Here is a 15,667-nt window from a genome sequence, read left to right on the forward strand (position 1 = left end):
AACTTGGTTATGTTGACTTGTTTCTTATTTTCAGTCCCCTTGTAAGCAGACTCACTTGAGCTATTTTAAACAAGTTCAAATCCAGCTGCCAAGTCAGGGAACTTGCCAGTGTGAGGACATGAAAGCTTGTGGCATTGAATGCATCCCTCCATAATGCCAATAGATGGTTATTCTTTCCAAATGATGGTAAACAAATGGGTGTAGGGGGATTTTAAAGTGCTAGGAGTCCTTAGAGGGCCCAAGGGGAACTCTTCTCTAGTCAAATATATTTCATTTATACAAGGCAAATTACTATGGTAGAATCACATAGGCTGGAAGTTATTTACTTAGATGTAAATCACTCTCATTTACAAAATAGCATATTAGCATGTGTAGACATGCAACTGGCTGGTGAAAAAAACACAGAATAGCTGTGGTCTATTTCCTCCTGATTCACAACTGCAAATTATAAAAGTTCATGAAAAGAACTCTCCAGGCATAAAGCAGAAATGTCCATTGGCTAAAAGTATAAGTCTCGTCTTCTATCGTGAGACTGGTCACCTGAAAAATACAGCAATATAAAAGTAGTCAGTGTCTTGTACAGCATGAACATACATGAATCCTTACAATGTTTTAAAGAAATTTTATTTTTTGGCACCTGGCGGTCATTTCATTGGGACTATTTTAGTTCCGAGATAAATCACATCACTGAAAGTATAAAGAAGCCATGTGACCAGAACAACCTCCCAGATGTGGGACAAAGAGCTAAGGTGAGACACAGGCAACAATAATGGAAGCCTGAAGGATCTGGGGATTATTGCTCTGCTAGCACTAGCATTGTCTGTCACCGCTGCTGTAGGGTATGGTGTTTCTAATATCTCTGCTAAAGAAATGAGCTAGCACTAGAGTTGTGTAGGATGAGAGTAAATCTGCCCAAGAGGTAGACAGTTGAGAAACACAGATATGAGGTGTCCCGACTAGCATAGCAAAACCACCATCTCCGCAAAGAAACATGACTATTCTTAGAAGCATGTAACACCTGGAACTATACCTTGTTGAAGATTACAGGGGCTCATTCTAAGTTCATTTACAGTGGGGTAACTCCACTGACTTCAGTGGGATTGCACTTGATTTCAGGGGTGCTGGAACAATTTGTATAGTGGGGGGGGGCTGAGAGCCATTGAACCAAACTGTAAACCCTGGATATGGTAGAAACTTCTTCAAGCCAGGGGGCGTGGTAGCACCCCTAGTTCTAGCACCTATGCTCAACTTATACCAGGGTAAGAGAGATCAGAATCAGGCCCAGGGTCTCATCTTTTGTATCCTTCTGAGAGTATGAAATGTGGTCAGTACACTAGATGAACACTTACAGGTAATTAGCAGGGGACACTATTATAGAAACTCGGTTGGAGGGGAGGGGAGACTTGCCAATAAACAAAGATGTAAAAGGCTCCATCATTTACATGTTCTCCCCATGCCTTCTCCTCCCCCCCCCACGAATGTAAGTGTAGCAGAGCATTGTGTATTCGTTTAAAAAAAAATAATTCTAAAACGAAGTCCAAAACCAAGAGAGGAAATGAAGCTTTAACTTTGTGAGAAGTCAAGACAAATATATTTTTGAGTCAAGTTTTATTCATGCAAGAACTGCTGGTTCCATTACCTACCTGAACTGGCAAGACTGATGCTGGGGTTTCCTTGGCTTTGATAGGAGCTGGCTTTCCTTTCTTAATTTTAAGGGGAAAAAATGTCATAAGCTGGAGTGACACAACACAACACACAGGCAGTAGTGCGTACACGAAACATTGTGCTTTTGCAACCCAGCTTTTGGCACAGGTGTTGCAGGACCATTGCATGGCATTATGTGCTTTTATAAATGTAAACATTAGCAGTTCTAGAAAAACATCCCTAGTGCATTGAGAAGTATCCTTTCTCAGTTAGATCCAAGAACTAGAAGTAAGAATTCTTGTGGCCTGATTATAGACTGCCAGGGGAGGAGCTGCACACATCCCAGAGCTGTAATGACTCACTGTGTGAACTTGAGCAAGTAACTTCATTTTTCTGTGCTGCAGATTGCCCATCTGCACAGTGGTGTACTTCACAGGGCTGTTAGAGCTTTTCAAACATATTAAAGCCTTGTGAGATCGTCAAAGGGAAGGCAGTAGTTGGAAAATGGCAACCTTTTCCCCCCGCCCCAACAGTTTTTCCCCTGACCTTTTGATTTTTAAAGTTTCAACCAGCTCTGGTGTTAGCAGTATTGCTTCTCTGTCCTGGTCCTATGCTTGCTCACCCAGACTTCATGAAATGCTTCCTGTTAGTGCAAGAGTGAGTTCCATAGGCTTTAATATCCAGACCCACACTGCCAGGCCTTAATTAGAATTCCATAGATCCAGAGCACATCTTTAATGTAGTAAGAACATCACTTCGTATTTGCAAATATTAACAATGGCAAACATTACACCCTGCAAGGAGAAATCTAGGAAAGACACGTGCAATGTAAACACAAAGCTAAATCCGTCTATTAATGGACCTAAAGCAAAAAATCTCAGTTGCAAAAACCCACATTGCGTGTTCCATCTGCGGTCTGAGAACAAAGACTCTCTGCAGTCTGACTTGAGAATCTCTTTCTCCTTTTCAGCTCCACTAACTTTAGCAATGCTGGAACCCTTAGCAGAGCTGGGATGGCAGCCTGTCCAGGCAAATGGGAGGCGGAGTGTTCACCTGTTTATATTCATGGCTGGGTATTTTTAAAAACACCTTCTACTCTAAATTGCTATGTTGATATATCATTGCCCCTTCCAACTATGGACATTCAGCTGTCCGGCCCATACTAGATGTGCTACATGTTCCACAGTGTCTCTTTTAAGGAGTTTTAAAAACCATTTTCTTGTGAAATTAATGGGGAGAAAGGGCCAGGTTGACAGCCCTGGCTAGAGGAGTCCTGTATTAACCCAGAGAACAGGGATGGCATAGGTAGCAGCAGTGCTAGCATCCCCACCAGTGTGTCCAACCTAGCCCGGAGGGACATTAAGGGGAGAACTTTAGGGTCCATGTCTGTTCAGTCCTAGGTGGGACAGACTAATAATGGTGCCAATTAGTCCCAACTGCAGTGGCTGATCTTGCGATGTGGGCGCCAGGGAAATGGACTAAACTCATCTCTCATGGGTCCCTGAATGGTGTAAATTTTAGTCACTAAGCTCCTTAGGGCAGGGATCATCTTTTTGTTCAGTGACTGGTGCCTATCTGAATGGGATCACCTATGGTTGCAACCATGTTACAAATAACTAACTACCAGATTTCTCTGTTGGCTGAGTTTGTCTGAAGCTGTTCTGTCGTACGTCTCTGGCCCCCATCACCATAGCATTGGAGTGCCTCACAGTCTTTCATGTATTTATCCTCATGTCCGCTCTGGGAGCATAGCAGTGCTATCAACCCCATTTTACAGATAGGAACAGAGAGACTAAGTGACTTGTTCAAGGTGTCACAGGAAGGCTGTGACAGAGCAGGGACTTGAACCCAGGTCTTCTAAATCCTAGTGTCTTAACCCCTGGACTACCTTAACCCCTTTCAGCAAGGAACGGTTATAGCCATAGTGTGAATTACACCCTGTCTATAGAGTGTACTGAACATCATGTTAAATATTTATTCAGTAGTGTTTGAAGTGAATATTAGTGCCATTTCCTGGGTCTGGCTGGGAGACAAGCATGGCTCAAGAACCAGCCTTTTACCCCAATTGTTGTAACAAGCAGAAACTGGGGAAGGGAAAAAAGTTAGGCACATGGACATTTTTTTAATGGGTGCTGTATAAGCATTAATTATACCCCATATACAGTAACTGAAATCACAAGTGTCAGATTGCTCAAATAATATCTAAACATTCCACTCCATTTATAGCCAGACTCTGAGCACCCAGCACACACCCAGCTGTTTGTTACCCACTTTGAGGTCTACTGGTGAAAAGTGATATGTAAGAGGTAGGGGCGCGCAATCATTTGTGTGTGTTCTGAATATATTATAGCTTACTTACATATTTGGTATCTCCTCAACATAACAGAGGGGAAAGAGCTGTGCAAGAAACTTTCGAGGAAACAAACAATTATGGTGCTACACTATGCAGCAAATACACAATTCCCAAGTACTACAGTACATTTCATTGATGCTCCGTTAAAAATACTTCCAGCCACGGGCTTTGAATTGTTAACTTATGACCTTGTCTCTTGTATCATTTTAGTTTGCTATAAAAGGGACATTATTGGGGTGTGATATTGATTAATGTGTATTGCTTATTGTGCTAAACACATGTAGTTTCTATGTAAAGGGTCAACTGAATACATATCTCTCTCTTGCAAATCAAGTCAGCCCTGTAATAAGAGAGAAATTTTGTGAGAGAAACTTCCATATAGCCCGCTTTTTTGAAAGAACCTGTGAAAATCAATAAGTAAGTATGTGATTATTAATAGACAAAGGTGAAAGGTTTATAGTTTCGTTATTTGATCAGGCTACAGAATGAACTGGATTAAAAGGAAGCTAGACCAGGGGTGGGCAAATGAACGCCCGTGGGCTGGATCCGGCCTCTCAGGGCTTTGGATCTGGCCTGTGGGACTGCCCCCTATGGTGCCACAGGCCCCACACCAGCACCACATCCCTGGGACCCCGGGTGGAGGGGGGCAGAGGGCTCCGTGCATTGCCCTTGCCTCCAGGTACTGGGATAGCTCAGGGGTTTGAGCACTGGCCTGCTAAACCCAGGTTGTGACTTCAGTCCTTGAGGGGGCCATTTAGGGATCTAGGGAGTTGGGGAATGGTCCTGCTTTGAGCAGGGGGTTGGACTAGATGACCTCCTGAGGTCTCTTCCAACCCTGATATTCTATGATTCTACTGCCCCCCGCAGCTCCCATTGGCCGCGGTTCCCCGTTCCCAGCCAATGGGAGCTTCAGGGGTGGTACCTGCAGGCATAGCAAGGGCAGTGCATGGAGCCCTGTGCCCCCTCTCCCCCAGGGGCCGCACAGGGACGTGGTGCCAGCTGCTTCCTGGAGTGGCACAGCTTGGGGCCAAGGCAGGCATGCAGGGAGCCTGCCCTGGTCCTGGTGTGAGCCGCTTTAGGTAAGTGGGGCCGGGCCGGAGCCAAACCCAAACCCCTCCTGCATCCCGCCCCCCAACTCCCTGCCCTGAGCCCCCTGCGTCATCCTGCACCCCTTCTGAGCCCCCTCATACACCCCACAGCCCTCCTCTGCCCCAATCCCTTGCCCTGAGCCCGTTCCTGCACACCACACCCCAACCCCCTGCCCCGGCCCTGCATACAATTTCCCCACCCAGATGTGGCCCTCGGCCCAAAAAGCTTGCCCACCCCTGAGCTAGACTGAATGAGTCTGCTTTTACCACCTTCAGGCATAGATTTTTATTTTTCATTTACAAGGGCAAATCACAGTAAAAGGAATAGTAAATATTTTCTTACCTCCCCCGGGAGTTAAACTTTGACTCATATTTTGTAACCTAGCTGATCCAGTAATACAGGCTGAGCTAGAGCTTTGCTTCACGGTAGATTCCTGGCTAGATGCTGGGCACCTTTCCTGTTGCAGAAAATCAAGAAGAGAACCATATTTCCCATCAGACATTGGTCCCTGCACCATAGGAGGGTCAGGCAAGGAGCGAGGATATCCTGTATCAGTAAGACTTGGATTAGCTATCGAAGGGAAGTGCCACAAATCTGCAGGCTGAATAGGAGGATTCCGCAGAACTGATGCCTGATGGTGGTCTGTAGCAGCAGCCAACAAATTCAGATCAGAATTTGATAGGTTTGTAGCAGGAGATGATTGATATGACTTGGTCCAATGAGAAGAGAAATTCCACTGATGGGGAGGCATGTGGCTATCTAGTTTTAAAGAAAAGTGTTTGAAGCGTTATTGAAGTCTTTATTTACTTTTCCGAGACAAATTCCAATGGACTTTTATAGAAATTCTATCTAAGTAAGGGCTGCAAAATTTCATCCAGATTACATGAAAGGAAACTTACAATAATTGGCTTATTTACTACAATACTAGTTTTAAAAAACAAATCTACACTAAAATAGACTAACCTAGAAAGTCACGACCATCTCTAACTGTGAATATGAAACATCTCAGGCATTTTTCCTGAGGGGTGGGTGGCATCGGGTTCCTCAATGTCTGAAATTTTTTGTCTTAAATCCTGCAGCAGCCCTGATTAACTACCTTCCCTACCTGCCCACCTTCTGGGGAAGAGTAGCCAATCAGAGGAGGTTTCCCTGCAGACAGGGCTGAAATTTGGGTGGAGGGCTGGAGCTTCTTGTGTCATGGCAAGACAAACGCTCTCCAGTTTAATTAAAAAATATATATATATGAAATGATGTAATACATTGGAGACCTTCTTCATAAGGTAGGGCCCCGATCCTGCACTTGGGCCCATGCAGAGATTTACTGGGGATCCACGCAGTTGGACCCAATGGCTTACCCATGAAATCCTAGGTACAAGATCAGGGCTTTGAAAGAATGATTTCACTCTTGATCAGAATTAAATGTGATAATTTGGTCCTCTGAATCTAAATGTCCCAGCATAGCTCTCTAGTGAGTTAAACAGCAGCATTGCATTGAAAAACACACTCATGGAGAACTGCTCACCATTCTTCAGGATAACATCCTCACTCTTGTGCTTTGTGCTCAGATCTTGTGGGTTCTTGGCATTGCTTAATGCTCTAGAAAAGTGTTCATCTATCACACTGTTAAGGTCCCCTTGAAAGTAAGTAAATACAACACTCTGAGACCCCCATTCTGTTTTCACAGGCTGTTTGCTTTTACTCAGTGTTGGCGAGTTTTTCCTTTCTGCTTCCATCTTCAGTAACTAGCCGTGCCTATGAACAAAAACAAGGACTTCTGAACCAAAATTGTATTGCCAGTGTTGGGTTTGATTGTCTTCCCGCTGAAGCTAGTAGAATTTGAAGGACCGCTTTCAGTAGAAGCAGGGTCAGATCCTGTATCTGGGCTCCTGTTTGCTACACTCACCCTTTTCCCACCAATTTGCACAAGGACCTACAAATCCTGTGTGTATAGTTGCTAGCTCAAATTTGATGGGTGCACATGGGTATCTGTACAGGGATTAAAAGAGCTTAATGATGCCAACTGGCCAGGTTGGTCCTTGCAGTAAGTTTTTTATAATCCATAGGTGCAAAGGCTGGTATGGGGATGGATACATTTATCTCTGCTATATAGTTTCTATGCATGTGTAGGATCAATGGCTGGAGCTCCCAAATAAGGCAGAAAGAAAGGGTGAGGTGGGAGGGAACCAGTGACATGAGCTGTTCACTCACTCAGCAGTCCTCTTTTGGAAGGCACTGTGCCTAGACTCCATGTGTCCTGCACAATATTATCCAAGTCACAAAAAGGGAGCCTGGTGGTCCATTGGCATCAGCTCTAGGAAGGAATGGTGTCCACCTGGCCAAGCTAGCAAAAATAGTATTAAGATGGTCTTAGCCAGCAACCACTGTGCCTGTCTCTCAGGCACTCTGTGCTGTCTCATGGGGGTGCCACAGAACCATTACAGAAGCTACTTGACCGTTACCCTTCATGTTGTTAAATTAATATTTAGCCTGAGGATCAAAGAGTGCACTTGAAGGATCCTCAACACACTCCAACGTTTGTTTAAAATAGCACTTTCAAGCTTATACAGTAAAAATATTGCTTGCACACAAGCAAATAGATGGATACAAGGTAATAGCTATGCCATACTAGCGTCAGAAGTATTTGCAAAAGCTCTAGATTTATGACCACGTGTCTATATTTTCTGAACAGCTGCAAGTTAAATTTGTTTGCTTGGCACACTCTACTCATTTTCTATCATTTAAAATCAGTGCTGGCGAGTGCCTGCTTGGCATCAGTTATTGTTCCTCTGGACAGACTGTAGTACAGGAGCTATTCTTTGCAACCTCTGCAGGAGATGGCATGGTCTAGTGTTTAGCATGGGAACCTGGAAATTAGAACTATGGGGGTCCCCTTATTGTCTGTTGCAGGCACACAATTCCCATAGAGGTCAATGGAAATGGCATGGATGCAATAAGTGAGCTCAAAAGCTCTGTGCTGTCTGGAACTTCAGCCCTGACTATGTCAAATTCAGAAATGTCAGACTTTAAAAAAACAAACCCCACCAACCTCATAATTTGGCCACCAAATTGTGAGACTTAATTTTTTTTGTCTTAATTCCTGTACCAGTCCTGACTGGCTACTCTTCCCCAGAAGGTGGGCAGGTATGGAAGGCAACTAATCAGAAGAGGTTTTCCCTACAGGCAGGGCTGAAGCTTCTCATAGTCATGGCAAGACAACTTCTAGTCACAGCTGAAATCACAAGGGTTGGCAATACTGACTTACTGTGTGACCTTCAAGCAAGTTGCTTCACTTATTCCATTAATAAAATGGCAGATCACCTTCTCCTAGCTCACAGAGAAGGTCAGAAAATGGAATTTCTGTTCCCCAGGATATTCAGACATGCTGAAATTTATTTTCCTCCAAAATCAGGACAAAGCCAAATCTTGAAATATTCCACAAAAATTCTAAAATGACCTTGTCAAAACACTTTAGCCAACAAGGTTGAAACTTTTTAAACTTCATTTTATAAAGTTAATTTTTTAAAGTCAAAATGAAATGTCTAAATTAAATACTCCACTTTGAATTTTTCCCTCAAATGTTGTCAAAGTTAACACATTCTCACAAAACACCTTGAGGCTGATGAACAGCATTGTGCAATGGAAGTGGTGTTGAATTTTTTGACCAACTCTGCTCTGAGGTATTACAGTTGATTCACTAATGTCTGGGAAATGCTTTGAGATCCTTTAAGGAACAGATCTCAAAGAATGGCTCTGGCTCCATTGTCTTGCTACCATCCGAATGTTATCTCAGAGAGGGAAAGGAAAACCCTACACTATGTTCTCTTATGACACTTACTTCAGTGGAGCTTAGAAACGTAGTTCCTTACACGTTCATATTAGACTATCAAGTGACAAACCAAACACAAACTGATGATGCTATATTTATTTCATTTGGGGGAGGAAACAAGCCTTGGCCCAGCTCAGATATTCCAAATCAGGGCATTCCCAAAGACTTTCAAATCCTGACTCAGGATTAAATTACATCTTGCCACACACAAATGAATGCCCCTATCTATATAAGCTTTTCCCTATTAGAGGCAGGATATTTTAACTATTTATAAATTGCCATATGAGAAATCCTTTGATTACCATATAGTGGACATTCCAAGGCACTGATAGGAGTATATTTATTCATACTAGGCAAACTGAGACCAGCATTTCCCTCATTTTAAAAAAAATCTTTTACTGGATAGGTGTAAGCACTGATTAAATTTGCCATTGGTTTCAGTGTGTATCATTAGCAAAGGGACTGTATTTTGGAAAGTGATACTGAAGAGACTTGGAGGCTGGTGGATAACCAACTCAACTTGAGCTCCCAGTATGGTGCTGCAGTTAAGAAAGCTAAAAGATCTATGGATGCATACATAACCAGAGGAATATCAAGTGGCAGTAGGGAGATGGTATTACCTCTCTATACAGCATAGGTGCAACCTTTGGTGGAATAGTGTGTCCAATTCTGGTGTCCACACTTTAAAAAGGACATTGACAAACTGGAAAAGGTTTAGAAAAGATACAATAATGAGGTCTGGAAAACCTGCCTTACTGTGAGACTACAGCAGCTCAGTATTTATCTTATCCAGAGAAAGATAAAGAGGTGACTTGATCAGTCTTTACATACCTATGTGGGAATTAAATTTCTGATCTGACTCTAGCAGAAAGACATAATGAAATCAAATGGCTGGAAGTTAAAGCTGGACATATTCAGACTAAAAATTAGGTGCAATTAAAAATTTTGAGACCACCTTATGTTTATACACATTTCCTAGCACAAAGAGGTCCTGCTTCATGATTGAGGCCTCTAGATGCAATCACAAAAATTAATAAATGGGAAGGCTCATGCCTCAAAGAGCTTGGACTCCAATAACACCAGAAAAGCACACTATTCCTACTTGATTTTCCACTGTCATTGTTCATACTCTGCCCCAAACAGCACAGCTGATTTACCTTAGTGAAGAAAAGTGGCTTTTACTTTGCCTTGATTTGGGAAATCCCAGGCCCACGGGCAGCTGCATCATGTAAATTCTAGTATGAATCATTAAGTGGGTCTCTCTCCATCTGAGTCCACAGCTGATTTTTTTTCAGTCTAGTGGAAGGGATCATGCTCAGGGTCACTTGCTGCCAGAGCACTTGCAGGGGTCAAATCTATTCCATGCCTCCCTTTTAGAGGGATGGCAAGCACACTGTCATTGGACTCCCCCCTAATGAATGCTCTTTTGAAAACACCTGTTCCAAGACGATTGCCTCCATTATTTGTGCTTACACATGTTAAAAGTTCATTAAGTTTGCAAGCATTCAGTTTCCAGGCCAAAGGATTACTTCTTTCATTACAAATCACTGATAATGTCCCTAGGTCACCCTAGTTAACCATCCTCAATCTATTCATGACTTTAAATTGCATCCTCAGGCAGGCTTTTTTTTCCAGTATGAGTTGCTGAACATCTTCAACTCCTCTCACTTAGTGAAAAGGGCTGCGTAGTTACAGCACTAGACAAGATGGCAACAAAGTACTACTAGAAGATAATTAGTATCTATCTAGTTTTTCATACCATGCTCATACCCATGGTATCTGAGCACCTAAAACCATGACATTTTTTTGAAGCCAACTTATGGCAACAGAATCATGGGCAATATAATTTCTCTCTCTATCTACCCATCCCCTAGAACGAACTGTTTGGACAAGGTTTGGGTGATAGGGAGGTTGACAGTACAAGATTTGGGAGCACTGTACAGTATGTTAACTACCCCAGCCTTAACTTCCCACTCCTCCATCTCCAGCAGGAAGACTGCAAAGAGGTAGTATACATTGCTTTCAGGGCAAATGATCACAGAGCTGGAAGCCACTAGTTTGCTTACCTACCACAAACAACTGTCAAAATGTATTTAAGAGGAATGTATTGGTTCAGTGTGGAAGAGTACAAACAGGGTAGGATTTAAGATTTTTTTTTTTTTTTAAAAAAAACAATCTCTTATTGAAATACAAGAAGAGACTTATTGTGTTAAATTGGGTCCCCAAAGAGAGTCTCCCCCAACTATGGTGAGACTTGGTGCAGGTAAGAACATAAAAACTGCCATACTGGGTCAGACCAAAGGTCCATCTAGCTCAGTATCCTGTCTTCTGACAGTGGAGGTGCCCCAGAGGGAATGAACAGGTAATCATCAAGTGATCCGTCTCCTGTCGTCCATTCCCACCTTCTGGTTGTATAAAGTTCATTTGCTCTTGGAGAGCAAAGGTGTGTAGCTAGCAAGTCCCTATGAACCCGAATGGTCAGAGTTGCTGCAGATGACAAAGTTCTGCGCTGGTTCTCAAACAGACAGCATCTCACAGAGCAACTTTGTCCTCTGTTCCCTGCTGCCCAGAGACTCAGAACTGCCTGGAAAAAAATTCTCCTTTTTCTCACTGTTTTTCCAAGCAGCATGCAAACAGTTCAGTGAAAAAGCCTCACCCTTTACCAAATAAATGTGGAGAAGATAATGTAAGAGGATTGGTACCATGACAGGATTCTCTTACCTTATTTTACTGCCTTCAATTGATCCACACTGGGAGACTATCAACACTCTGAACAGTCATGCTGTGACATTCAGTGAAGTCTGTGATCCTTTCCCAGCATGGACGTAGTGCACTTTGCAGCAGAATGCAGGGAGTGTGCATGAACTCCCTAGCTGTGACTGAACTAGGCGTTTCCTTCAACCTTGTTACTAAGAATGCATGAAATGCACTCCAACAAGTCAACCGGGTTAGGAGGTTTCAGGAATGAGGAAAATAGGCTTTTAAAAATAGGATTTTGTTCACAATGTGTACACAATCAAGGAGACAATATCTGCATTGAAGAATAGTTCCTAGTAAAAAGAAACGTGGCAAAGAACCACTGGGTACATGACCAGAGTCAAAAATGTTACCTTCCTACAAAAGGTCAGACATACTTGAAGTCATTTACATAGATTGTATTCAACATTGAAGAGGAAAGGTTGCTGGGAGTGGCACCTAAGATGCCCTATTTTCCATTTTCCCTTTCTCCTATCTGACCTTACATCCCTCTGTTTTCTGGTCCTACTGAAGTGATGGCTATAGCCATGTGTGTGGGTACAACAAAAAGCATCTGTTCAACAGAATACAATAGTTAAGTTGCTTGCTTAACTTTCTCTGTCCTAAACACTTTCTACCCTGTCATCTTGATGCGAGTTATCCAGCAGAAACTGCAATATGACAGGGTGGAATGAAGTTTGGTTTCAGTCTGCCCATCCATCTTCAGAATCTTTTATAGTACTGAGAGAAAAAAATATATAGTATTGTAAAGTAACCTTACCAGAGATACAAAGTCTGGCTCTAAAATATCAGTATATATGTATACATGCATTAAAATTACTGTGCAACCACAAGTTATAAATATTCATTCATGCTGTCTTATCAACAAAAAGCTTACATAACAAATGGAATGAGAAATTAGCCTAAATACATTCTTTCAAACACTGATCAGAGAAGCAAAGACTGGCTTGTTTATAAGTTTGTTTATTAAAAAGGTAGTATAAAACACAACCCCTTTAAGAAACAAAAAAAATTCAAGACAAATCAAGAGCTTCTTTGATTCTGTCACAGGGCTAGAAATTATAAGTATGAAGGAATATTTAAAAAATTTACGTTTCAGAATGAGAGAATTTTAAATGGCAAATTCAATTTAGCTTTAAGGGAAAGCCAATTAGAACAACTCAGTTAATTTATTGAAAGACAATCTTACAATATTACTACAGTAGTATTACATAATGGGTCAGTGCAAAAAATGTAACACTAGCCATGAAAGCCATTTTGTATTTCTATAACTATATTTGATAGCACTTTCAGAATACCTTAATACCAAAAACTTCAAGCCCTGCATAATCCAGCACACTCACACATCAATTTAACGACTTCCTTAATATACAAAATTTAATTTGTCATACTACAGCATATTTTCTCAATTTCAGAAAAAAATAAAACTGATGTTGAGTCTAATGAAAAATCTAAAGCAGTGTGATGTCTTAGAAGGAATTTAGTCTGGTTGTAATATAGAGTTTAAGATGTGGATACTAATTCACTGTAGAATTCAAAGGTCAGTGTAGTTTTATGAAGCACCTAACACCTGTACACTTTAGTGAATTGGGATTAAATATTCAAAAAAATTAAATAGTTTAGCCTTGTGAATGAAATCTGGGACAAGTTTTTAGGTCAAAATGCACTGCATTTAATACCTTAATGATTTTAAGCAAATTGCAATCCCTGAACAAAATAAAACGTATATTAAGGATTGAAATTCAGTTAAGAGTTCAGCATATCCAGCTATATTTTAAAAGTGAAAGTCAGCAGGAGCAACAAACATTTTGATGCAAAATGAAACTAAACTATCCCTACACCTCCTCTCTTCAGACATGTACATGCAAATGTGAAAAACACTTAAATCTGCTCCTTTGGGGCTTCCCCCCCCGTTTCCAGTCTAATCTTTGCATTGTACTTACCGGTAATTGGTTTAGTACAGTATTACCACCTCTTATGCACATAAGCATCTATGAATCATTATATTATTATTCAATTATTAAATGACAGATCAGTATAATTTGGCCCTTCAATACAAAATAAGGAATAGGTTAGAACTTGGCAATATTATCTACACTTTATATAAGTGAAAACTATTTAATATTTCACCCCTTTGTATTTAAATTATTTTAAATACACTCAGTGCTTTACCACTATCTAAATCTACGAGCAGGATCTTCAGAAAGCAACCCTTTGAATTAGAGCTACATTGATTACTGGCAAATCATTTCAATTTACTGCTAGACCAGAAACAGTTGGCCTTTTCATAAGACACTATAATATTTTTTAAAAAAAGGGGGGATAACTTCTTGAAATGTTCACTTCTGACAAGACCTGTTTTCTCTGCTAACTGTAACAACTTCATAAAGGTATTCAGGCAGAAACAGCACACATCAGATTAGGAAAACAGCTTTCAAAAGCTAAGGTTTAAGGTAGGGTCTGAAAGAAAGCAGTATATTGACAGCACTTTGGAATGAAACATAAGGAAAACTAGAAACCCATATTGAATCCTGATCTTGCCATCTTTACTGAATTGAGGGGATCATGGACTCAATCCTATAAAACTGTACTCACAAGTGTAGTCTTCTTCAGTGGGACTGGTTATGTGAGTTTTGTGAGTCTCAGGCCACGTGACAAGACTCAGGTTTTCTGCTACTTTTGGATTGTAACCATGTAACAAACTATTTTGGGGGTAGGTATTGTATTTTAGAAGTTTATTACTACATAGTCACTTGGCATAAAAACCACTTACTAGAGGTCAAAAAAAATCATTGAACAATAACACATTTACAGGTTCTGCTTGTCTGCAGATCAGAGTTAAGAATTCGACATATCCACTAACTTATTGTACTAAAATATTAGATTCATGATCATGTGGTTCAAATTCATTTTTGTGATCACATGATTCTCTATAACCATATGGCAAACTGTAATTTCCCGTATAAGCTAATGAATTATGAAAACTTTCATAATTACTGTATATAATAAAAAGGGAAAGTACTCTAACTTAAAACCACTATTTACATAAACACCCCACTGGAAACGGTCATGTGTCTCACTATTTGTTTTCTATACATTATCACCATTCTTGTATAGTTCATGAATAAGTTGCTAGCTTTAAAAAAATATTTTCCCTACTTTCCTGTCCAAGTATAAAAGGTAGGTGAAGAGAGGTGTACCAACTTCAATATAATGTCTCAATTTAGACTGTTTGGCTAGAAGTGGAAACAAATGGTTCAGAATTTCAGGCAGTCATGAAAACAATTTATATTCTTAGAAATTATTTCAAAACGCCAGTAAAGTGGTTTGGTTTTGTTTTTTAGTTTTTGTTGGTGCTGTTTCCAGTCTGAAATAAGGAGAATTTAAAAAACTTACCCCACTCATTAAATTTCAGTAGCTGGGCAGGGCAATCAAATTTTAAATCAACTGAGGGGGAAGTTACTGTACATACACCAATTCCTTAGTTTTACATGGGTTTTTAAGCATACTGTTAAATAGTCAATACCAAATTATCTGATTTGACAGTAACTGATAAGGCATAGTACTGTAAAACATTAATTTCTCAAGCATTCTCTATAGCAATTTTGATTCCCTTTTTAATTGCTATGTTGAACTGCCCAGAATATTTTTTATAATTAATTAGGCCCTCTAGAAAGCTAACAGCATGCTAGCTTGACAGGTCCAAAGCCTAGAGTTTGGGAGCTAGAACAGAGAAGCACTGAAAACAATGCCCATGGTATTAAGCTGCATGTTACACACAGAAGCTTTAAGCATTCACATGTTTGTGGTCATGACAATGGTTAAGTACATACTGTACCAGCGGAAACATTTTAGGTTTAGAACTATATGGGCTAGAAGTAATTTGAATTTGACACTATGCATAATTATATGCTAACCAATATAGAATCCCTAAACAAATCAGAAGCACTTATTTTGCTAAGGTTTATAATTCATGATGTGCTCAAAGATGGGAAAAG

General features: G+C 40.7%; 1 protein-coding gene across 2 annotated transcripts; it reads right to left on the minus strand.

Moving 5' to 3' along the window:
• Positions 1 to 297: 297 nt before the first annotated feature.
• On the minus strand, positions 298 to 15,566 carry VGLL1 (vestigial like family member 1). Of its 2 annotated transcripts, none has more exons than XM_077826688.1 (5): positions 11,634 to 15,566; positions 6,609 to 6,838; positions 5,429 to 5,845; positions 1,644 to 1,703; positions 298 to 540 (listed from the first exon to the last, which is right to left on the minus strand). In XM_077826688.1, the coding sequence occupies exons 2-5, from the start codon at positions 6,817 to 6,819 to the stop codon at positions 500 to 502; spliced, it is 729 nt and encodes a 242-aa protein (XP_077682814.1). In that variant the 5' UTR covers positions 6,820 to 6,838; positions 11,634 to 15,566; the 3' UTR covers positions 298 to 499. The 2 variants fall into 2 exon arrangements, with proteins under 2 accessions (XP_077682814.1, XP_077682815.1); XM_077826689.1 differs by having other exon boundaries at positions 9,533 to 15,566.
• Positions 15,567 to 15,667: the final 101 nt, after the last annotated feature.

This window comes from Eretmochelys imbricata, chromosome 9, assembly GCF_965152235.1.
Source record: "Eretmochelys imbricata isolate rEreImb1 chromosome 9, rEreImb1.hap1, whole genome shotgun sequence".
Classification (NCBI taxonomy): Eukaryota; Metazoa; Chordata; order Testudines; family Cheloniidae; genus Eretmochelys; species Eretmochelys imbricata.